The sequence below is a fragment of the Carcharhinus amblyrhynchos genome, chromosome 9, assembly GCF_965287045.1.
Source record: "Carcharhinus amblyrhynchos chromosome 9, sCarAmb.v2.hapA, whole genome shotgun sequence".
Classification (NCBI taxonomy): Eukaryota; Metazoa; Chordata; class Chondrichthyes; order Carcharhiniformes; family Carcharhinidae; genus Carcharhinus; species Carcharhinus amblyrhynchos.
The window spans coordinates 65370622-65395739 of record NC_137332.1 but is presented as its reverse complement, the minus strand read 5'-3'; the positions used below and the strand labels follow the sequence as shown (position 1 = coordinate 65395739).

General features: G+C 40.4%; 1 protein-coding gene across 3 annotated transcripts in view; it reads right to left on the bottom strand.

Moving 5' to 3' along the window:
- Positions 1–25118, bottom strand: part of LOC145348394 (potassium channel subfamily T member 2) — a 693657-nt gene that overhangs the window by 367717 nt on the left and 300822 nt on the right. For all 3 annotated transcript variants that reach the window (XM_080196607.1, XM_080196608.1, XM_080196609.1), the window contains exon 9: positions 3969–4149. In XM_080196607.1, coding sequence (XP_080052733.1) covers positions 3969–4149 — 181 coding nt within the window. The remainder of the gene's footprint in view (positions 1–3968; positions 4150–25118) is intronic.

Sequence of the window (25118 nt, the reverse complement as noted above, 5' to 3'; positions counted from 1 at the left end):
GGCAGAAAGTTGGGCAGGCTGAGAAACCACTGGAGGGCAAGACATAAGACAGATTTTAGCTCTTATTCTCCAGGCTTTTGTCAGTCAAGAACAACAGAGGGAAAACAAGATGGAGTGCATCAGAGAACAAACTATCCTGGTCCAATGGGATCAATTCATTTTTCTAGATTATACACAGGGGTCACTATTACCCATTAACTCTGCCTTCCTTTCTTTTGGGAAAATAAAGCAAGTGTGATTACAAAATAACACAATTAGGAAGGCAAACTTGTACCAGCCTCTCTTGGCCTTGTTCCATCCATGACTCCATGCAGGCATTAGCAGAGACCTCACAGCTTCAACATCAATATGATAATGCAAATCAATTGACACAAGTAACTTTTATCTGGCACTAACAGGAATCTGAAAAATTGCATCATAATGCATTTCATTTTTAATGGCTGATCTAAAAATGTTAAATAAACATAACAGATAGTAGTGTTACATTTTTAAAAAGCAATCGATTCTCAGGATGTTGGCAACACTGGCAAAGCTGGCACTTATTGGTGGTCCGTCTTCAACCAATTGTAGCTAGTTTGATGCAATGGAATGATTTAAAAGGTCACTTCAGACAGCCATTCACACTGGTGTAGAACTGGAATAGCATATAGGTGAGACTGGACAAGGATGGCAGACTTTTTTCTGCAAAGGCATCAGTTGTGTTTTGACAACAATCTGACAGCATCATGGTCACTTCTACAGATACTACTTTTTTATTTCCAGATTTCCTTTTAAATATGAATTCAAACTCTTCAGCTGCCACTGGGAAATTCGATTATTAGTCCAGGTCTCTGAATTACTCATCCAGTAACATTACCATTATACCAATGAACTCAGAACAAACATTTACTGAGCTGATTAATTAGAATAATTTTTTAAAATTAATTTTTCAAATGCAGTTGTAAATGTGAAAAACTGTATGAAATAATTTATTCTCCACTCTGAAGTTTTCAATGTCAGATTTGTTTCGATGGGAAGAATTGTATGGTTTCCCCACCAGCAAGTTGCAAACTTGGGGGGCCCATCGAATTCCCAGCATGACCTGTCCCCCACCCTCACATGAGCTTATCCCTGACCTGTCTGCAACCTGACGGGATGGGAGAGGTCTAGAGCAGCCAGCTTGCCCTTGCTCTAAATAAAACTCTTCAGAATCTATGTATTTGTCTTCTTGCCATGCCTCCACAAAATGTTACCTTTTTCATGTAGGACACTCACCCACCGTACCCTCCACATGGTCTGCATCCCCCTACCATCCTATCCTGGACTCCAGGATCTAGAATCTAGCAACTGCATGTACTCCTTGTCCTGAACACTGGCCGGCAACTCTCTGAAGTGGGACCTCTGCCCAATTAAGGGTTGGAAGACCTGTCTCCAACCATTACTCCATAGAGCATTAAATGGATGGGGGGGCCTGCGATCATTAGCAGGAATATGTTCTGAGCCCATTCTGAATGGCGGGAAAGCCCCCTAGAAAGTCCTGCTCCGTGGCTCTATAAATCAGAGGAAGAAGCAATATTTCAAATTATTTTTCATTTCTTTGTGAGGTGTGGGTGTTGATGATGCAAAGGCCAGCATTTGTTGCCCAGCCCTTTGAGAAGGTACTGGCCAGCTGACTTCTTGAACCACTACAGTCGACGTGGTGTAGGTATATCCACAATGCTGTTAGGGAGGGAATTCCAGGTTTTTGACCCAAGGAACAGTGACATAGTTCCAAGTTAAGATGATTGATGGAGTTTAATAAAATGGGGGTCTGGCCATCCCACTTTAGAGCCAGCAGGAGCCCTGCTTTGCCTATGTTGGGGAAGACCTACCAGAACTAAATGCCCATTAGACATTTCTCGATTCCAGAAAACTCATTCAGGCATCAAGTGCCTTTGAATATGCTTTTTTGGGCTCCCTGCAAGTTAAAAATCCCATGACCGCTGATTGAGTACTAGCCGCAGCAGGATAAGTCCTTAATCAAGCTTTAATTACCAACTAATAAGCATTCATTAATTGGTGGGAAGGCCATCCATGACCATCAATGGGCCGCAGCTGGGATTTGGTAGGCATCCCCACGCAGTGTTCTCCCACCTGATTAAATATTCTCCTGCCTTCAAGCCCAATGCAAGGTATAAAATTAAACTCCACTCAATGTGTGATTTGGAGGGAAACTTAAAGCTCATAGTGTCTGCTGCCCTTGGTGTTCTAGATGGTGGAAGTTGTTTTACACATTTTCTTCACATAGGTTTCTAATTTACCTCACAAAATTAAAAGTAAAACAGATCATAGAATCTCTACAGTGCAAAAGAAAGCCATTTGGCCCATCGAACCTGCACTGACAAAAATCCCGCCCAGGATCTATCCCTGTAATCCTATGTATTTATCCTGCTAATCCCCCTGACATTCAAGCACAGTTTAGTATAGCCAATCAAACTAACTTGACTGTGGAAGAAAACTGGAGCACCTGTAGGAAACCTACACAGACACAGGGAGAATATGCAAACTCCACACATTGAGTGACCCGAGGCCGGAATCAAACCTGCGTTCCTGGAGAGATTTAACATGTTAATTGCTAAATAGTAAATTGCCCTCTTGAAGAGACTGCAAATAACATCTTCTCTTTCACTATATCAGAGATTAACAGCCTTCATTATTTGCTCCTGCACTTCCATATTTAGGTTTGTTGACTATAAAATTCAGGAATAGATATGGGACCAATGGTGGAAGTAGGAAACCATGAGTCAGTCTATTGAAAATAGTAAGTACATCATGGAATTGTAAATAAGCAATGAAGTTCAACATAAAAAGAATGTAAATATAAGTTATGTGATTTAGTCTCAGTATATTGAACGAACAAACACAGAGTTTTAAGCAAAGGTAACAATTGTATTTCCAGCCCACATCCTATATTCAGATTTCTATAAAATCAATTGAAAAAAGACTATTTAATTAATATGTTCATGTCACATTTGTCGCATTTCTTAATGAGTTCTTCAAATGTAGCTAGGAAAATGCATAATTACATCATTTAGATAATCAGCAATTAGCAAGCAAAATGTATGTATTTTTGATAGATACTTATTGATTAAAATGTAAATTATATGGCATTGTATCTTTACAGCAATTTATTTCAGTCACCTTTTTGGAAAAATCGGCCAGAATTTTCCAACTGTTCACTCCCTACCACTACTGCAAGTGAGGAAGAATAATTTGAAGCTCCATTGCAGTGGGAGCAGAAAATTCTGTTGGGATGAATAGCTGGAAAATTCCACCCATGGTGTGGAAAATTTGTGGAGTAATTTCTAAATCACCTACGAATTGTCTGCAAAGAATATATTTTTACCTCCTGGTTATATAAGTGGTTACAACAAATGTTAATCACCTTTTCATAGGAACACAGAATCCCTGCAGCGCAAAAAGAGACCATTCGGCCCAACAACAATCCCACCCTGGTCCCATCCTCACGACTCACATATTTACCCTGCTCACCCCCCTGACCATAAGGGGCAGGTTTGCTTTGCCAATCCACTGAACTGGCACATCTTTGGACAGTGGGAGGAAACCCTCACAGATACAGGGAGAACGCGCAAACTCTGCACAGAGGTTGGACTTGATCCCCAGCCCCTCCCTGGCACTGTGAGGCAACAGTGCTAACCACTGTGCAATCGTGCCACCCATCTGGCCTCATTTACTGTTCCTCGTGATATGATTAATATTTGCTTTTGAAAATTAGAATACGGTTTTCTGCCATCAATATAATAAATGATCTACAATCTATGAAATTATACAATTATCTGAAACGAATAACAAACCACTTGAAAATTGAGTAGACCAGAAACAGAAAAAATTTGAACAGCCATCAATTAAAATATTTCTCTAGCCATTTTTTTAATATGGAAGTCTCTGGATGTCATTTTGAAATATACTCCATGCATTGTACTGCTTACCTGTATAGGCAACACCACAAGGGCAACGCAGATCATGATGACTACTAACAATTTGGAGGGCCAGATCTGGGGTGTGACATCACCAAACCCCACAGTGGAGAAGGTGACAATGCAGAAGTAAAGGGAATCAAACAGGGTCAAGTTATTTCCTGCTCTTTCCAAATGTTGTATTCCACAGATGCTTAAAATTAAAAAGAAACATTGCACAGTTAAAAAAAATTGCATAACATTCCATAACCATACAAGCTAAAAACCATCTTCAAAACAGGAGGGTATTTTCATTCTGTATTCCAACGTTGCTCAATAATCTCACTAATGTTTGCAAACATATCACATCTAAACTATTTTTTGCTAAACCTTTTGAGAGAGTGATTGCTGTTTAAAAGTTATTGAATGTGTAAAGTAACTTGATGCAATCTCCAATATAAGACCATAAGACATCGGAGCCGAATTAGGCCATTCGGCCCATTGAGTCTGCTCCGCCAGTCAGTCGTGCCTGATATTTTTCTCATCCCCATTCTTCTATCTTTTCCCCATAATCCCTGACCCCCTATTAATCAAGAACCTATCTATCTCTGTTTTAAAGACACTCAGTGACCTTCACAGCCTTCTGTGGCAAGGAGTTCCACAGATTCTCACTCTCTGGCTGAAAAAATTTCTCCTCATCTTTGTTTTAAAGGATCACCCCTTTAACCTGAGGTTATGCCCTCTGGTTCTAGCTTTTCCTACCAGTGGAAACATCCTCTCCACATCCACTCTATCCAGGCCTCGCTGTATCCTGTACATTTCAATAAGATCCCCCTCTCGTCCTTCTAAATTCCAACAAGACCCAGAGTCCTCAACCATTCCTCATACAACAAGCTCTTCATTCCAGGGATCATTCTTGTGAACCTCCTCTGCACCCTTTCCAAGGCCAGCACATTCTTCCTTAGATATGGGACCCAAAACTGCTCATAAAACTCCAAATGAGGTCTGACCAAAACTTTATACCGTCTCAGAAGTACATCCCTGCTCTTGTATTCTACCTCTCTCGACACTAATGTTAACATTGCATTTACCTTCCTAACTGCCAAATGAACCTGCATGTTAACTTTAAGAGAACCTTGAACAAGTCCCTTTGTGTTTCTGGTTTCCTAAGCATTTCCCCATTTAGAAAATAGTCTATGCCACCATTCCTCATTCAAACCTCACACCTTTCCACATTATATTCCATCTGCTACTTCTTTGCCCACTTTCTTAACTTGTCCAAGTGCTTCTGCACACACCTCACCCCGCCCCCCCGCTTCCTCAATATTACCTGTCCCTCTCTATATCTTTGTATCATCTGCAAACTTAGCAACAGTGCCTTCAATTCTTTGTTCCAAATCGTTAATGTATATTTTGAAAAACTGTGGTCCTAGCACTGACCCTGAGGCACATCACTAGTCACCGCTGCCATCCTGAAAAAGACCCCTTCATCCCCACTCTCTGCCTTCTGCCAGTCAGCCAATCCTCTATCCATGCCAGGATCTTATTCTTAACACCATGGGCTCTTTATGTCAAAGGCCTTCTGGAAATCTAAATGAATCACGTCCACTGGTTCACATTTATATAAGTTCCTTGTTACCTCTTCAAAGCACTCTAACAGATTTGTCAGGCATGATCTCCTCTTGACAGCCATACTGACTCAGTCCTACTTTATCATGCACTTCCAAGTACTCTGCGATCTCATCTTTAATAATGGACTCTAAAATCTTGCCAATAACCGAAGTCAGGCTAACCAGCCTATAATTTCCCATCTGCTGCCTCCCTCCCTTCTTAAATAGCTGTGTTACATTTGCAGCTTTCCAGTCCTCTGGAACCCTCCCTGCCTCCAGTGATTCCTGAAAGATCACCACCAATGCCTCCACAAATTCCTCAGCTATCACTTTTAGAACCTTGGAGTGCACTCCATCCAGTCCAGGGGAATAATCCATCTTCAAACCTTTTAGTTACCCAAGAACGTTCTCCTTAGCACCCCCTGACTCTCCTGGAGTTCTGGCATGCCACTGGCGTCTTCCACAATGAAGACTGATGCAAAGTAACAATTCAGTTCCTCTACCATTGCTTTGTTTCCTATTATTACTTCTCCAGCTTCATTTTCCAGTGGTCCAATGGCTATTTTGGCCTCTCTCTTCTTTTAAATATTGAAAAAAACTCTCCCTATCTTCTTTTATATTACTAGCTATCTTACACTCATTTCATTTTCTCCCCCTTATTGTTTTTTTAGTTGTCCTCTGCTCGCTTTTAAAGGCTTCCCACTAATCCTTGCCACTTTGTGTGTTTTTTCTTTTGCCTTTATGCTATCCTTGACTTCCCTCATCAGCCATGGATACCTCGTCCTCCCCTTATCATGTTTCCTCCTCCTTGGGATGAATTTCCATTGCGCCTCCCGAATAACTTCCAAAAATTCCTGCCATTGCTGTTCCACTGTCTTCCCTGCTAAGCTCCCTTTCCAATCAACTCTGGCCAGCTCCTCGTGTCTTTGAAATTACCTTTATTTAATTGTAATACTGTCACATCTGATTCCAGCTTCTTCCAATCAAACTGCAGGGTAAATTCTACCATATTGTGGTCATTGCTCCCTAAGGGTTCCTTCACCTTAAGTTCCCAAATCAAGTCTGCCTCATCACACATCACCAAATCCAGAATTGCCCGTTCCTAGTAGGCTCTGTCTCAAGCTGCTCCAAAAAACTTAGATATTCCATAAATTCCTTTTCTTGGGATACACTGCTTACCTGATTTTCCCAGTCCACCTGCATATTGAAGTCCCCCATGTTGCCTTTTTATATGCCTTTTCTATCTCCTGATTTATTTTCTGCCCCACATCCTGACTACTGCTAGGGGGCCTGTACATAACTCCCATCAGGGTCTTTTTACCTTTGCGATTCCTCATCTCTACCCACAGAGATTCTATGCCTTCTGATCCTATATCACTTCTTGCATTCAATTTAACTTCATTCCTTACTAACAATGCAACCCTGATCCCTTTGCCCATCTGCCTGCCCTTCCAGTAGGACACATATCCTTGAATATTTAGATCCCAACTCTGATCCCCTTGCAGCTACAACATCGTACCAGTCAATTTCAATGTCCGCAACAAGCTCATTTACCTTGTTGTGTATACTGCATGTGTTTAGGTACAACTCCCTCAGTCCTGCATTGACCACCTCCCTTCTCATACTTGTCATCTTTTTTGCTCTGCCCAAGACTAGATTCCTGCCACCTTCTGTTCTATTATATAGTACTAACTTTTCCTGAGCCCTCAGCTCCATTAATCTGCACTTCTATCCTCTCCTTTAACTTTGATTTTCTAATTCTCCATACAGCTGAACCCTCCCACCCACCCTCCCCCCCACTATTTAGTTTAAAGCCCAATATTAAAATATCTTGTTGACACAACCATGTAACATCCGTATGTGCGCACAAGATTAGCAATGACTAAAAGGCATTTCCTGACAAAATATGCCCTGCTTGTTATTCATTCTGTTATGTTGCAACAGATAAGTTATTACTAAAAGATAAAACAAAAAACTTTTTCAGTGTTTCATGTAAAATGATTAAATAAACCTTTGACAGTAGTGGAAACAGATTGCACCAATCAAGACATTCAAACATTTGATACTCAATTTGAAGTCTAGTTTGAAATGTCATTCAATGAAAGAACTTCACTAGCTAGCGCCTGACTAAACATCTAGAAAGTTTATGGCAGTGAAAAAATTAAAGCCTAGCAAGGTCACAAACCCTAGATGACACACAACTTCACAAATTAAGAAGTGGCATTGTTGATGGTCGTTGATAGTTCCCTTGAATATTGTTCTGAAATGTAATACAAAGTGGCAAGTTTCTGATGGATAACAGTTGAAAATTATTTGCCACTACCATAATTCATCCAATGGGGAACAGATTTAGCAGCTTAAAACTGGGCTATTGGCAGAATTATTTAGAGAATTCTGCAATCTCATGGCCTGATGGATCTTTCTATTCTACTTTATCATCAAACTATGAGATCAACCCTCATTCAAATGATGAGTGTCAGAAGAGTGTTCCACAAGGTCCATGATTGAAAATGAGAAGCAAGTGGTGAATGTACAGTTCGAAAGTAGCGAAAGAGTAGATTACAGAGAGGCCATTCTATTTTCAGCACAAATCTGTGGTGCTTGAAAAACTACTTTTGTGAGATTAACAGTATACTTACACTTGCTGCTTGGATGCCTCATCCATCCTGCTTTCCTTCATGTCAGAAGAAAATTACTACAGTCAAAACCATTATGAGAAGCGTTTTATTTGTTTGGAACTTCTTGGCTACATATTCAACGAAAGACTGAACCTGAATTTCAATTTCTTCTGGAGTGACTTTAAAAGCAGAAGTAATGTGTGATATATAGTTGCTGATCTCCCACAGCTACAGTAAGAAGTACAGTGAAAATCACACCTTGATGCAGCTGATGAAAAAACAGACAAATGGGCAAAACTTGAGCAGGAATGGTTTGGAGCATGTCTTGATACTGTATTTTACAATGAGCATGATTGTATAACTACAGACCTGTTGTTGCTACAAACGTTTGAAAATGAAGAAAGATAAATAAAATATTAGAGAGTGAAGGGTGTCTAAATTAAATGCAGGAGAGGGTGAGAAAAATGAGAGGTGAGGAGGATGAGGGAATGAGAGAGTGCAATTTTACAGATCCCCACCAGTGAGTTTGCAAGCATGGGAACCTGTGAAAATATCTAGGTGGCCTTCCAGATACCCTTCCCCCAATCCCTGACCTGCATGGGCAAACAAGGCCGAGGTGACCTGCTGCCATCAGCCCAAGCAAGGCCCTTAAGTTGAAGGTGGCTTCCCATCCAACTGCAATTTATTAGCCAGTAGGAGTAGTTCATGGATGGAGGGGAAGCCCAGCAGATCATCCTGCTTGGGCCTCAGGCAGGAAAGGCTGGACACACCATTATCAACCCTCTTTTCAGATTGGGTTCCCTTACCAAAGTCAACCATACCATCCCTGAGACCTCCGTCCCCATCTAGCCTTGTCAACTCATGCCCCACCCCCTCTCCATGCACCCCTCATGTCTGCCCTTCTGTCCCCACTATGAGCCCTGCATCCTCTGTTCCTATGTGCTCTGGCACTTAAACTGATGGGACTGTTTATAATGCCAGCAACAATAACCACTCCTGGTAACATTGCTGTGACGAAAGAACTGCTAATTAATCAAATAGCTGGCATCTCTCTAAAGTGGGATTTCATCCTGAGTGAGTGGCGGAAGTTTCACCTGAAGCCAATTAATGCTTCTCGAAGCATTAAATGGCTGTGGAGCATTAACTGGCTGTGGCACAGCCTGGCATTGGTGGGGACAAGTTCCCCTCTGAATCTTCAGCTGGCAGGACAGGAAACTGTGCCATTGGATTTGTCCTACCCAGACTGTGAGGAAGAAAACAAGGTCTAGATTTTCAGCTGGGTGTCAAAATGTCTTTCTGGATTGGCTGCCACTACACAACCAACATCAGTTTAATGTGTAGCATTAAATTCAAAATCTATTCCCAGGTGTCAATGTTATTTCAATCTTCAAAAAAATTGCTTAACTTTCTCACTTTTTTAAGTTAAAAGACCTAAATGCAAATCATGGTTAATACCTTAGTGAGAGAGGTTGGTATTTTTAACACAGGATGCATAGAAAGATTTGGAGAGAGAGAGAAAACGTTGTGGGGAGGCATAGAAAACAACTTCCCCTCAAAAAAAGAGATCAAGGCAGTGTAGATCGTTTCCTCTTTCTAACTTGTTTTAAAAAATATGCACATTGAATTTTGACAGCAAACAAAGCCTATTTGAGAAAAAGATAGGAAGTTGGGTGATAGGATAAACTGCCTACTGATACCAGATTGTGCTTTGTTTCATTTTATCTTTTGCCACTTTGACTATCCAACTAATTGCTCTGTTATCAACTCCACTCAGAAGACAAGGGCAGAGTTTGAAAATTTCAATCCTATCTCCCCTCCTGATTAACAAACAAGGATACAAAAAACCTCATTACATCCTTGCAGCTTGAATTACTAGAAATTAATTGATGGAAATAAGTCATATAATATGATTTGAAGCACATATGTTAGTGCAAATTTGGGTGATGCACTGTATGTCCAATGTAAAATGGTCAACAATTTTGTCTAACATATGTTTAGTATCTTATAATGTACAAATTAAGCTAATTCAGTTGGAAGTGGCCCATCATTTCATTGTACCCAGCACAGGAGGGAAAATTATACTCTGCATCAGCGATTTGGCTTGCTGTTGTGACTCAGGACAGTATACTTTCTTCACATTTTGTGATATTGTCCTTTCTGGGAGATGCCGTCTTTTATTAGTAAAGTACATTTCTTGGAATTAACATTAGACAGTGAAGCATACAGTAAATCAGAATGATTTTATTAATATCGCTCAAAGGAGGTAGCTACATATTCTCACCTCACCTTTAGGAACACAGCTGCATAGATTAGTATTTTATAATGCAGCAATGTGAAACTCTAGCACAAAATCTGCACAGGACTGAAGATAACCTTTGAACCATAGCATTTAGTTATTGGGAGTTGTCAAGGTAGAAAGGCAAGACTGCCTTCTTCTTTTCAAGGAAAACAAGAGATATAATGGATGACATTGCATTTGTTCTGAGATGGAGCATAGCATCTGTTCCTTTATTTATTTTGTTTACTTTTATTTACTGTTTCTTTCGTGTTTCTGTTTAATTGGTTAATTATGAAAGTGAGAAAAGTCAGTTGCATAATAGAAGCTTATTGGGATATTTGCACATTTCATAAGGTTAATGTTTTACATAGCAGGCTGGATGTCAACTTAAATTATTAATTGTTCCTTATTATTTTATATATAAAAAATTGAATTAAGAAAATTGAGAAAAACTGTTTTTACTGTTTTATTACTTTCAAAATATACTAAATGACTTTTTTAATTATATCAGATTGCTTGGTTTTGCAAAAGTTAAGGATATGATCATTCTTTTGTACCACAAATAAAGAACTATTTACTCAACCTGTTGCATAATATTAACATTGCCTTAACGTTATCTGGATTGTTCAGGCTAGACAATATTAGCTCAACCTTCAAGAGGTTTAAACACTGGCTTTACGGGTAACACACGAATTAGTTTCCGTAAGTCATGTAAAAAACATGAATATTGTCAATGTTTCAACATATATTTCTGGGGAACATGTCATTGAACAGAGATCTTGCATCATAATTAATCAAGTCTGAACTTCATAAAACCCCATTAGCCAATATATTACAGACATCATTTCCATTCACGCTTTATTCAAATTAGATTAGTAAAATTTTTTTTTTACAGAATCTCAAAAACAGCTAATATTTAATTTTACACAGGAGGACTTCTTCAAATCCTCCCCAAGAGGTTATCAGTTAATTAAATTCAGAAACAATGGTGAACATTTTTTTTGTCACACTACAGATAATACAGGACTTTACAAACTAATAGAGTTGTATCCTATTTAAGATTCAAATTTAGGAGAGTAACTGGAGAACTATAGTGGTTAAGCCCAACAGAGGTCACTCTGTATCAATCAAAAGCAGCATTCTATCTTGGTCAAAACTAGGACGCAGTTTTTATTTTGCTCAATCATCTCTGGAATATTCCAAAGACCATAGACAATATCAGAATCTCACTGGAAAATGTGAGAAAATCGAAGGAGGTGTTGATGTGGTTTCAGGCCACCCATCTCAGTCTATTAGAAGAGCTGCAGGCTTGTGCCCATTGAGTGGGAAAGAGGTGGGAAACCAAGGACTGTCTCTCATTTTCCCCAAATCTAATAGTAATTTTCTCGACATCCAGAGTAGTAAGAGTGGATACAGTTTTTAATCGCAATGTCAAACACGTTGTTATTTTGTCTCTATACCATTCCGCTGAATATCTGTACAGTTATAACAATTTCAAAATTACATTGAAGGACTCTATGTTCCATTTGTCATTCTTTCACTCCATGAGCTTTCCCTGCTGTTCTGTTTGATACCTCTCTGCAGGAGTTCAAATAAGACTGGAACTTCTGTGGTATAGGGGATCACACTTTTAAATGTAGGTTGCACTATTCATTGACAGAAAATTGTCACCGTTACTTCAGCACACTATTCTTTTTCGAGTTTCTTTACAACCATCTGAGATCCCTATCTGCTTCAAGATGACCAGCATCCCAGTACAAAAAAAGCCAGTGTGCCTTAGTGACTGTCTTCCAATGGTTCTGACATCCATCATTATGAAGTGCTTCAAAAGGTCAGTTGGGATTAGCAGGGTAAATACGCGGGGTTATGAGAATACGGCCTGGGTGAGATTGCGGTCGGTGCAGACTCGATGCCCCGAATGCAGGCTGCACTGTAGGGATTCAATAATTAAATACTCTGTTTCCTCTTCAGCCAATGTAATTTCCTACCTTTTCAGCTTTGCCGAAAACTCCAGTACATTGGGGTCTTTAAGAGCCTTTTCAGATTCTTCACAAGTTTTCTGATTGAATTATGCAAATTGTGGCATTATCCTCTAATGGTCTCCATCCTTTTAAATTTCACTGACTTGCAATTTCCCATTCTAACCAATTGTGTGCTTCTAACACTCATTTAAATCAATAGCTGAAGCCATGCTGATAAGCTGACCTCAGAAAATTGAGTGAGATAGAATCCATAGAATCCCTACAGTGCAGAAGGAGGCAATCTGGCCCATCAAGATGGTGACTGCAGCCAAAAAGGACAAGGAAACTCACATGTGGTGATGTTTCAGTGCAACCATCATTGGTGGAAAATACTTAAACACATGTTTCTTTGCCACAAATCGACACTATGCCACTGGTACATCATGACTGGTACTTTTAGGGTGGCAGGGTTGATGCAACATACCAGCCAACTCCCAGCAGGGTCTAAGGCATTTTACACTCTACCGAGTGTTAGTTGACAGAAGGCAGGACTTCTGTCCATCGCCAGTTGCCTGGAACTAAGTACCAGAAATCAGAGGAAAGGTAAGTGGCAGAGCCAAGGTAAATGGGGGTGGAGGTCAGAAGAGCACCAGGCCTGAAGGGGAGGGTGCCCACAATCGTGAGAGGCTTCTCTTGGAGATGCAGCAGCCTTTCCCACCAGAGAACAATATTTGTTTCAGGTTTCCCACTGTTCCCTTCCACAACACCACCCCCCCACCACCACCACTACCCACGCCCCCCCCACCCCCCCCCCCACCCCCAACTCCCACAGTTATCATCCACTCACCAGCATGAAAATTAAGGCATTAAGGTTGGATGGGAAAAAGCCTTTAATTGGGGCAAAAGCCCATTAAAGATGGGAGCCTCACTCCCATCTGAGGCTTTTCCAACAAAATTGGAGTAGATAAGTGTATAAGTCAATATAGGCCTGCCTCAACTCGCAGGGGGGACAGCTTAAAATTATGGTTCATAATTCTGGTGAAAGATATATGGAAATTCCAAACAATTGCTCACAATTTTTTAAACAGGAAAATAACATAAGGCAGCCAAATACAATCTTGTAAATGCAGCAGAAATTATAATTTATGGTGCTACAAATAAGAATAGCATCTCTAACAAGATTTCCAAATGTTGTTGTACCTGCAATTCAGCACTTTTTTTTGCAAATTACCAAAGCAAAAAATATCTGAATGGAAATGGTCCAACAATTTACTAATGAAATATTTAACAGCCATGAGAACAAATATTAAAGTTATTAATGAGCAAAAATAAGATGAATTACTGTCATTATAATTTCCTTGGTACCAATACATTAAGTGGCTAGATAGCGAAGATGTACACAGATTTCATAAGTCTTTGAAATGATAATGAAGAGAGATTTAAACTTAAATAAGAAAGCTCATAAAGCAGTTTTATTTCCCGCTCATGTGAGCCAACTCACTATTTTATTAATTTCTTTCAGTAAACTACTAATATATTGCCCAATATCTTCTTGAATTGAAGTTCATATCATAACTGACTTAAGATATGGTTTAATAAATGTTTGTTATCAATGATATGATCTGTATTCAGCCTAATTAAACATTTTGTCATGGACTAAGATGTCACACTGTGCACTTTTTTATTTTTTATACATATATACTCAAAATTATTTCTAAATTTTAAAGCTGGAATTTGACTGAACAAAATTCTTACAATGGCTGTGGCCGCTGAACAAAAGAAGCCACTTTGTAGTTTCAGGAAAACGCAGGCCTCGATATCTTTGAGGAACTACTAATAATTACCTGGGAACTGCACAGTCCAACTCATTGGCACATTGCATTTGACAATCCAGGCTGTCCAGCAGGAGACAAAGGGTCTGCTAAGGCGAAAAGCTCCTCCCATTGAATTCAATGGCAAGGATGTTTAGTGGTCTTTCAGACCCAGCTGAATTCCAAATGGTGAATACACATCTACTGTAGATCTGGTGGCGAGGTGGGGTCATGCAACCTAGGCTCTTGACTTGTGAAACAATACTGCCTTGCTGAACTGTACAGCACAGCCTGCTGATTTAATATCTGCTGGAGATGGTAGTGCACAGAAAGGGGGTCTACTCAGGTTGAACACCTGGCCCCATCTACCCCAATTTTGTTGAAAGTTCTGTGCTCTCATCTACAAGACTGATTTATGTCTGCGTGCCTAATTCATCTTATGATCAACACTGCCAGAAAAATGAATTCTACAATGCTGGTTTTCAGTCTGCAGACCCCCATGAGGGATTTTTAAAAATTCATTATGAGATGTGGGCATCGCTGGCTGGGCCAGCATTTAATGTCCATCTCTAACTGCCCTTGTACTGAATTGTACTGGGATCTTCAGAGTATAGGAGTCAACCTAGTTAGGGTCTGGAATCGTATGTAGACTATACCATGTAAGGACAACAGATTTCTTTCCCCAGGGACACAGATGAAACTGATGGGTTTTTATGACAATCGACAGTGGCTTTATGAATGTTATTAGACGTTTAATTCCAGAACTTTTATTGAATTCATATGTTACCATCTGCCATGGTAGGATTCAAACCTGGGTTTCCAGAACATTTCCTTGGATCTCTGGATTACTAGTCCAATGACAAAACCATGGCGCCACCACCTCTCTGCGATCCAATACCTTATTGGACTTTGATTCAAGACTTTTGGTTTCAACTTTTAATTTGCTTTTAATTTTTATTTTTAATGAAATGTGGAAAATAACAGCTATATTTTCACATATATCAAAAGCTTATTTTATACAGGTTTTTCCCTTTCTTCATTAGAGGTAAATAATTTTCCTTCATAACCTCAAGGACAGTTTAAGTCAGAAAGATTAATGACTAAAACATCATCTCACAAGGTTGACAATAAGTATTGATTTCACAGCGGTAGTCCAAATCTCAATACATCCAAATCATGAAACTGTCCATGAGTCAAAAGTCTTGAATGCATAAAAGAGACATATGTGAAGGCTGAGTTTATTTTGCACTTCTAAGAGAGGCAGTGATGCCCATTAATGTCATGGAAGTACAATATACAAACGTTTTGGCTGTCTGGCACTGTCATCCTGTGCTAATAAGCACCAATGAAAAAACATTCACTCTTTCTTAATGTACATCCTGAAGAAAACCAGATATCTGCAGGGCTCATAAACCAGTGAAATTCTCTGCCTGTAGACTCTGTATACACTTTGCTCTAGGCCTAATAATAGTCAGCATTCCACTTGCTCAAGATATCAATAATTAATATATTTTAATTCTTCAGTCTTCATAGAATCATAAAATAGAATCCCTATAGTGCAGAAGGAGACTATGCAGGCCATCAAGCCTGCACCGACAACAATCCTACCCAGGCCCTACCCACCTATTTACCCTGCCAATCCCCTTGATACTAAGGGGCAATTTAGCATGACCAATCCACCTAACCAGCACATCTTTGGGCTGAAGGGAGGAGGCCGGATGCCCAGAGGAGTCTACAGGGCAGAGAATTTCACTGGTTTATGGGCCTTGCAGATATCTGGTTTCCTTCATGATCTACTTTAAGAAAGAGTGAATGCTTTTTCATTGGTGCTTATTAGCACAGGAGAGACAGGGAGAGCATGCACACTCCACACAGACAATTACCCAAGGCCAGAGTTGAACCTGGGCCATGAGGCAGCAGTGCTAACCACTGTGACTTTAGAAGAGTGAGAGGGGGTCTTTTAGAAACGTATAAAACAGGGTTAGACAGTGTAGATTCAGAAAGACTGTTCTCAATGGTGGGGGAGTCCAGCACTAGGGGGGTCATAGCTTGAGGATAAGGGGTAAATCTTTAGAACTGACAGGAGGAGAAATTTCTTCACCCAGAGGATGGTGAATGTGTGGAATTCATCACCACAGAACATAGCTGAGGCCAAAACGTTCTCTGATTTCAAGAAGAAATTAGATATAGCTCTTGGAGCTCAAGGGATCAAGAGATATGGGGAGGAGGAGATCAAGATATTGAGTTTGATGAGCAGCCATGATCAAAATGAATGATGGAGGAGGCTCAAAGGGCCAAATGGTTTCCTTTGCTTCTGGTTCCTATGTTTCTATATTACTGTTTACTGGCAGAGTATCCCAGACACTCTGAATCCTGATCCAAAAACTCTCAATTCCTTTTGATCAAAATCAGAACATATTCATCCAACAGGATGATGGAGCTGCTGCTAGACATGAGACTACATCCTACTGTCTAAACCACGAAGGAAAGTGAAAGGTGGTGGGACAGGAGGAATTTGATTTCCTAGATGGGGAGTTGCAGGCCATTTTACCAGCCGACCAGTTGCCTGTCTGAAATAAGCATCAACAGGAAGTTGACCAAGCCTTCGACCTATGAAAACTGGGTGGCCTGGAGGTTATCAGTCTCAGAACCAAATAGGTTAGAAGGACTGCCCGAGCAACAGCATTTCTGTTTTGCTGGGCACAACACTGAACTGAACATCCAGAAGTTGCGCTCCAGGTTTTACTGAGCAGGGTGCACACCCTATTCTATGGACAATTAAAATGTTATTGAGGTCCAATCTGAGTGATAGTACATTAATTCACAAACGTTTGAGGCCTCTCTGCCAGAATCAGCTGAGTATCTCAGGAATGCAATGGCACTAAAATAGAACAGGAAACAAATACCCCAATTTGGACTTTAAGTTAAAACATAGTCCATATATTATATATTTAAATGTTTGCAGATTGCTTTAAGAGCTGAACACATGATTTGATGATGATGTTATTAGGGTGTTGCAAGGCTGCTGTTTTATTTTCAGTTTGTACTCTGTACAGAAATGAGGTACTAGACTAAATCTGTTCTTGTTAGTTTGAATCTAGCGTTCTTCTTACTTAAAACCCACAACCCCTAACATGGTAAGGAAATTGAGTCAGGATTTAGTTTCAGCGAGAACATTGAGAAAAGATCCTAAGTTGAGAAAAAAAACATTGAGCAGATTCACATTTTGAATATTAAAAGGTAGGGGAGAAGTAACAACAGGATTAAAGATTAAGTGCCAATGAAGGAAGGCGAAGTAAGAAAAAAAAGAGGTGGAAGCTCTCCGTGTCTTTCAAACAGGAGAGTTTTCAGATCAAAGAAGGGTGAGATTCCAGGAAGTATCGGGTATACTTGAAAAGAAGGAATGCTTTGCAGTATGGCTAAAGTCATTTGAAATAAAATACATAAAATTAATGGTCTCCAGGATGAAAAGGGGAGTACTGGAAAGGCAGTAAATTAAACTATACTGAGCAGTCTCGAGTTGCTAATGCGTGCAAGAAAAATGGCAGGTCAATTAGGATCCATGGGGCTTTTCAGTGAAGGAGAATGAATCACGGAGATCATATGCTAACTGTTTTCAGTACTTTGTACAAGTGAATAAGTTGCAAATGAGTTGCTTGTACCAGCTTTCCCCAGTATAATAGGAAATCAATTTTCTCCAGACCTTGGTTCAAAGAAGAACAAAGAAAATTACAGCACAAGAACATGCCCTTCGGCCCTCCAAGCCTGCACCGACCACGATACCCAACTGAACTAAATCCCCTCCATTCCCTTCCTATTCATGTATTTGTCAAGACGCCCCTTAAAAGTCACGATCGTATCTGCTTCCTCTACCTCCCCCAGCAGCGAGTTCCAGGCACCCACCACCTTATGTGTATAAAACTTGCCTCATGCATCTCCTTTAAACCTTGCCCCTCACACCTTAAACCTATGCCCCCTAGTAATTGACTCTGGGAAAAAGCCTCTATCAGCCCTATCCATGCCCCTCATAATTTTGTAGACTTCTATCAGGTCGCCAGGTTCATCCAGCAAAGCCAGGAAACAAAAACTTATGATGACTTGATAAAGCTCCTTGAAAAGCATTATTCTCCAAAGCCATTGATCATCATGCAACAGTTCAGCTTCTACTGAAGGGATCAAATGGAAGGTGAAAGCACTGCTCAGTTTGTGGCAACTTTAAAAAGGCTGGCACAACATTGTAAGTTTGCTAAGTCAGTAGAAGATACGCTTCAAGATTGACTAGGTTGGAATCTCCAAATTGAGGCTTTCCAGGGAAGATTGCTTATTGAACATGCTTTGGGGAGGTGGGGGGGGGGTGGTGGGATGATCTTACTGGCTCGTTATGCCGTCAGTCAGTATGGCGAGCTGGTAAGATTAGATGAGAGATGGAAAATCAAGTTCTCACCCGGTTTTTCACCTCTCGCAATGTTACCGGTAATGATTTGCTGGCGAAATGGATGTAAAAACAATTTCAATATGTATGACTATCATTAGTGAGTCCTGGACACTATCGTCCTTTACCTTACCTGCTCGCTGGTCAGGGTCCTCACCAGCGAGGATCACGTATAATCCCCCAGTAATAGGGATCAGATTTGATGTCCTCACTAGTAGGAATGGAGGCCATTGAAGCACCTTCTTGGCACTGCCAGCCTGACACTGCCCATCAAACACCTGGCACTGCCCAAAAATATTGCCCACAAGTTGTAATAATCATGAGATTGGGGTGGCAGAGACAGCAAGGATTCCCATCTCTGTTCTCGGTGGCCCTTATCAAAATCCAGCAGTTAAGTTTTATTTTAAATGGATCCAGAGAAACACTGGGTCATTAAAAAAAATTGAAATCCTACTCAGTTGTATTGCCAGGAAAATCGTGTAGGAGAATGCGTGACAGAGAGTCAACATATTAAAATGGCTGACCATAAGATTGTCAACTCTGATTGGATGTGATGGAGGTTTCATCACATGTCCTCCTGTCCCTGAATCACCTCACTCAGTCAAACACCTTTTCTGTACACCCCCATTATCAATGCTTTTATAACTAATAAACAAATGTGCTCCAAAATTCAAAACATAACTTTTTAAATGTAATATTACAATGAATTTCTTCTTGGGGGGCAGGAATCTTTAAATTCCTGGAATCCCAAAGACAATGGTGAGGGGTTGAAACTTTGTTTCCAAAGATAGATAGGCAGAATAGCAGTGTGCACAAGAGCATCAAAGTGTACCAACCCCAGTTTGAGATTATTGTAATGATTTTCATAAAATTTCAGGTACTGTGAGATGACACAAGCAATATGCTGCACAGTATTTTCCATGCACATACGAGCAACAGGCTGAATGATTTCCCTGCTGCTGTTTCTAGTGTCTGTGACTGGAGCAAGAGTGTTACAAGTGAAAGATATTTTACACTTTCAGCTAAAATCGAGAAATTATGCTGCATGAGTTATTATTAAATGGTATGAACCTATTATGTGTTGATTTCAACCTATTTCAAATTCGTAGAATCCACATACATAATTTACATTGAAAAATAAATTGACAACAGAGGAATGCTTTGCAACCCAAGCTTCATTTACCCAAGGGTCTTTGATGCTTTAAATTATCCATGCTGCCTCATAGACACACAGTCAGCCAAAAATGGACACTGAGACAAAGATGGAAACATTGGGAATGGTGATCAACAGCTTGCTTAATTTATTGCTGGGTTTTAAGGACAACATTAAGATTGAGAGGTTGTTGCAAAGGCAGGATTTAAGGAGGGAATTCCAAAGTATGGATCCTAAAGGCAGAAGGCATTTCCTCCAACAGTGGGGCAAAGTGAACAGGGAATTCACCAATGGTCAGTATCAGGGGTACATGTGAGGAAAGGTAAAGGGCTAAAGGTGAAAACACAAAAAGGGAAGGCAAGGTCATGAAAGGAAATGAATGTGAGGATGACATAGGAACCTAAGAACCAATTGTGGGCAGCTAGGGCATGGGTGATAATAAGGAGGATTTAGTGCTGTACAGGATACAGCCCATGATTTGGATAAATGAAGCTTGGGTTGCAAAGCGTTTGGCCTCTGATCTTCCAGTAAGTGTCCTCCAAGGCAACCTTCACGACACATGACAGCGCAGAGTCGCTGAGCAGAGGCTGATAGCCAAGTTCCGCACATGAGGATGGCCTCAACTGGGATCTTGGGTTCATGTCGTACTATTTGTAACCCCCATGACTTGCCTGGGCTTGCAACATCTCACTTACTGTCCTGCCTGGAGACAATGCAATTAACCTATGCTGAATGCTATCTCCACTCACACTGTCTGCATCTTTAAGACTTGATTAGCTGTAAAGACTTGAATTCTAATCAGTATTCTGTAAACTGAGTGTGTGTCTTTATATGTCCTGTTTGTGATCAGAACTCCCCACTCACTTGATGAAGAGGCAGAGCCCCGAAAGCTAGTGGCATTTGCTACCAAATAGACCTGTTGGACTTTAACCTGGTGTTGTGAGACTTCTTACTAGGATACAGGCAGCATACATTTTGATGAGCTGAAGGTTACAGAGAGGGGTGAATGGGAGGCCATCTAGGGGAGCATTGGAATTGTAAAATCTGGAGGTAACAAAAGAAGGAATGAGGGTTTTAGTGGCTTATGGGTTGAGGCGTGGACAGAGGCAGGCATGTTAAGGAGATGGAAGTAGGTTATCCTCATGATGGTGAAAATATGGGTTAGGAGGCTTAGCTTTTGACCAAATAAGTAAACAAGGCTGCAAGTTGATGGTCGAGCAGGAAGAAGGATGTAGTCAGTGTATATATGGAATCTGATCTCATGCCAATGGATAATGTCATCATGACCCAGCATGTATAGCAAGAAGAGTAAAGTACCAAGGAGAGATCCTTGAGGGATTCTGGAAGTCACTGAAAAAGAAAAGCCATTGCTTAGAATTTCTGCTACAATCTGAGATCCAAGAATGGATCTAAGCGAGGGCAGTCTCACTGATTTGGACAACAAAGAAAAACAGTTGGAGGAGTATGGTGTGATCAACCATATCAAGGCTGCAATGAGGTTAAGGGGAAATCCTGGAACCTCAATTATAGTGAGTTGTGACTTTGATTTGGGGTGTTTCATTGCTGAGGCATGGAAGGAAAGCTGATTGAATAGATTCAAATATAGGGTTTCAGAAAGATGTTCAGAAATGAGAGGCCACATGCAACAACTTTGAAGAGGTGAAGAATGTCAGAGATAGCATGGTGAAGGAGGACAGTAGCCATACTAATAACATGCTCACTGAGAGAGTTAAATAATTCAGTTTAGCTGAATATCATAGAAGTTGATAAATGTGAGCAAGCAACCAAGGACACAAACTAAAACCTGTTAGTTCTCAGGCAGTATCACTGCAAGTATTAAGTCTCAGAGTTTGTAAAAACAATGTTGGATTGCACTACCATTTGTTCTGACAACCAAAGAGTTCAAAGATAACATAGGGAGGCAATACTATCTACAGCTTGAACATGTGTTTGTTTGTCTATGAACCTCCCTGGACAGGGAGAATAATTAATATCGGCAAGTCAGACACAAGTTATTATGTTAAGAACAAACTATAGCCGGTGGTAAATCAGACCAGATAGCATGTATGAGTCTTAACACTGACAGGTTATTATAATCAAGTAGATAGGCATATATTGTAATTGGTCAGTTGTACTCAAATCTTATGCATGATGTAAACCCAATTAATAGTTATGAATGGATACAGATAACCTCTGAGCAAATGTACATCTTTGATTGGTACATGCTAATTTCTTGTAATGGATCTTAACTATAACTGTCTTTATAATTTTTGAATCATGATTCTCCCTGGTCTGCCACTAGTTGGCACACTGGAGCTAGCCTGTATTCTAATTTGCAATAAAGGCCTTGTCTAAAACTCCAAGAGCCTTTGTTTGGATTTCTTGAGAGTGAGATGAATAGCTCTATTTATAGCATGCACAACAACTATGGAGACGTGAAGAATGTCAGAGATGACATGGTAAATAATAAAAACAGTGGAGTTAATGGTAGACTTTTTGAAAAGGCACGCAATGATGGCAGTTTTGAAAGTGAAAGGAAAAGTACCTGATGAGAGAAAACTGTTTACATCAAGTAACATGGAAGCCAAAAAAAATTCAGTAGTCAGCTGTTAAGTGGGAATGGGATCAAGGATTCAAGAGGAGGATCACATGGTTTGATTTGATTTATTATTGTCACATGTAGTAACATACAATGAAAAGTATTGCTTCTTGCATGCTATGCCGACAAAGCATACCATTCATAGAGAAGAAAATGAGAGAATGCAGAACATAGTGTTACAGTCATAGCTAGGGTGTAGAGAGAGATCAACTTAATGCAAGGTAAATCCATTCAAAAGTCTGAGGGCAGCAGGAAAGAAGCTGTTCTTCAGTCAGCTGGTACGTGGCCTCAGACTTTTGTATCTTTTTCCCAATGGAAGGAGGTGGAAGAGAGAATGTCCAGGGTGCGTGGGGTCCTTAATCATGCTGGCTGCTTTGCTGAGGCAGTGGGAAATGTAGACAGAGTCAATGAATGGGAGGCAGGCTTGCATGATGGATTGGGCTACGTTCACGACCTTTTGTAGTTCCTTGCACTCTTGGGCAGAGCAGGAGAAATACCAAGCTGTGATACAACCAGAAATAATGCTTTCTATTAGTGCATCTGTAAAAGTTGGTGAGAGTCGTAGCTGACATGTCAAATTTCCTTAGTCTTCTGAAAAGCACAGACATTAGTGGGCTTTCTTGAATATCATGTCGGTATGGGGGGTGGGGGGGGGTGGGGGGGGAGGGTGGAACCATGACAGGTTGTTGGTGATCTGGACATCTAAAAACTTGAAGCTCTCGACTCTTTCTTCTTCGTCCCCATTGATGTAGACAGGGGCATGTTCTCCTTTATGCTTCCTGAAGTCGATGACAATCTCCTTCGTTTTGTTGACACTGGGGGAGAGATTACTGTTGCTGCACCAGTCCACCAGATTCTCTACCTCATTCCAGTACTCTGACTTGTCATTGTTTGAGATCCAACCCACTATGGTGGTGTCGTTAGCAAACTTGAAAATCAAACTGGAGGGGAGTTTGGCCAGATAGTTATAGGTGTACAAGGAGTATAGTAGCGGGCTGAGAGCACAGCCTTGTGGAGCACCAGTGTTGAGGATGATCATGGAGGAAGTGTTGTTACCTGTCCTTACTGATTGTGGTCTGCAAGTTAGGAAGTTCAGGATCCAGAAGGAGGAGCCAAGCCTAGGCCATGGAGTTTGGAGATGAGTTTCATGACAATAATGGTGTTGACGGCTAAGCTATAGTCAATAAATAGGAGTTATCTAGGTGTTCCAGAGTTGAATGCAGGGCCAGGGAGATGGCATCGGCTGTGGACCTGTTGTGGCAATAGGCAAATTGTAGTGGATCCAGGTAGTCCCGGTAGGCTGGAGTTGATTTGTGCTGATGACTTGCCTTTCGAAGCACTTTGACAATCCATGAGGACAAGCTGAAATATGGAGATTCATGATTACATAGCACAGAGCAAGTCTTGTTGAAAATTTGGTTCAATGAGGAAGAGGAGACAAAACATAAGCAGCTGAATGGATGTTCTCAAGTAATTAAGAAATCAATTAATTCTCTTCCCTGTCAGATGTGAAAGTGGAAGGACTGGGGAGGGGATGTTTGAAAAGTCAGTGGTGGAGAAAAATGATAAATTATCATTACTTTCCTGGAGTAGTGTGCAGATCCTGTGATCAGTTTGAAACAGTTTGTTTATCAGATTATGCAAAATAATTTGCATTCTAGATCTGGGCTGGTTTTGTAAGATCGAGATAATTTTATACCTCAGGCTTCTTCTGCAGCTGAAATGTTTCCCTTGCATGGTTTATTTAGTTGCCCTGTCTAGGCATTTGAAACTGTTCAGAGGACTGCAAAGCAGTGAAGACCACAATGAGTCACTGAAAAACTGAGGATCATTCTTCCATTCTGACCTGAACTTAAATATTCTTAATTTGTTCGTAATGTTAAACCACTTAGAGATGAACATTCAAGATATTTCATTTTCGCTGACATTGCCCAACTGTTTAAGGTAAGGGCATCTAACAAAAATGAAGCACTCTGCATTAAGATAGCATATTGGTCTGTATATTGCTGGTTATGATACATAATGGGTTAATGCTGGTTGCTGCTGACTTTTTTTGCGATTAAAGAATATATTTTACTAACTGGAATGCAAAAAAGGTCATCTTAAGTGCATTATTTAAAAGCATTTCCTGACACCTTTTTGTCAAGATTTCATTCTAGTCAATTTGAACAGGTACAGACAGGCTCAGTGGTGTCATTGCATTTGGTTGGGGACTGGTGTGGCAGGTAATTACAAGTACTTAGCACAGATCTGAGAATCAAATGGTTTAATTCAATGTCAATCATCCTCAGTGATTGAATGTCTGACAGTGGTTTTGTTTGACAGCTGCTGTCTGGAATGATGACAAGGGTCATAACTACAAGAAGGTCAAGGCCTCTGATGGACAGCTGAGAGACCAGGATCCCAACTCTGGCCATATAGTAGGCCACTTGGGCTTAGTGCACCAATCATTGAAGTCCACAGAAAGACTGAGCTAAATCAGTGATTTCATTGTAGCAGTAACCACATGAGAAATGAATGACTGTTTTAAAATTAATGTTACGTTGAGATGAAAGGCAGGAAGAACATGCATCTCTGCAGCTTCTAGATCCAGCCTACTTTATCCCTGCACTGGACTTTTGATTGTAACTCTTCTGATCCTAGTGTCTCCTCCATATTTCCCATTTAATAGTAGAATATATACATTGTAATAATTGCTATTTAATCAGGTCTATAATTTGA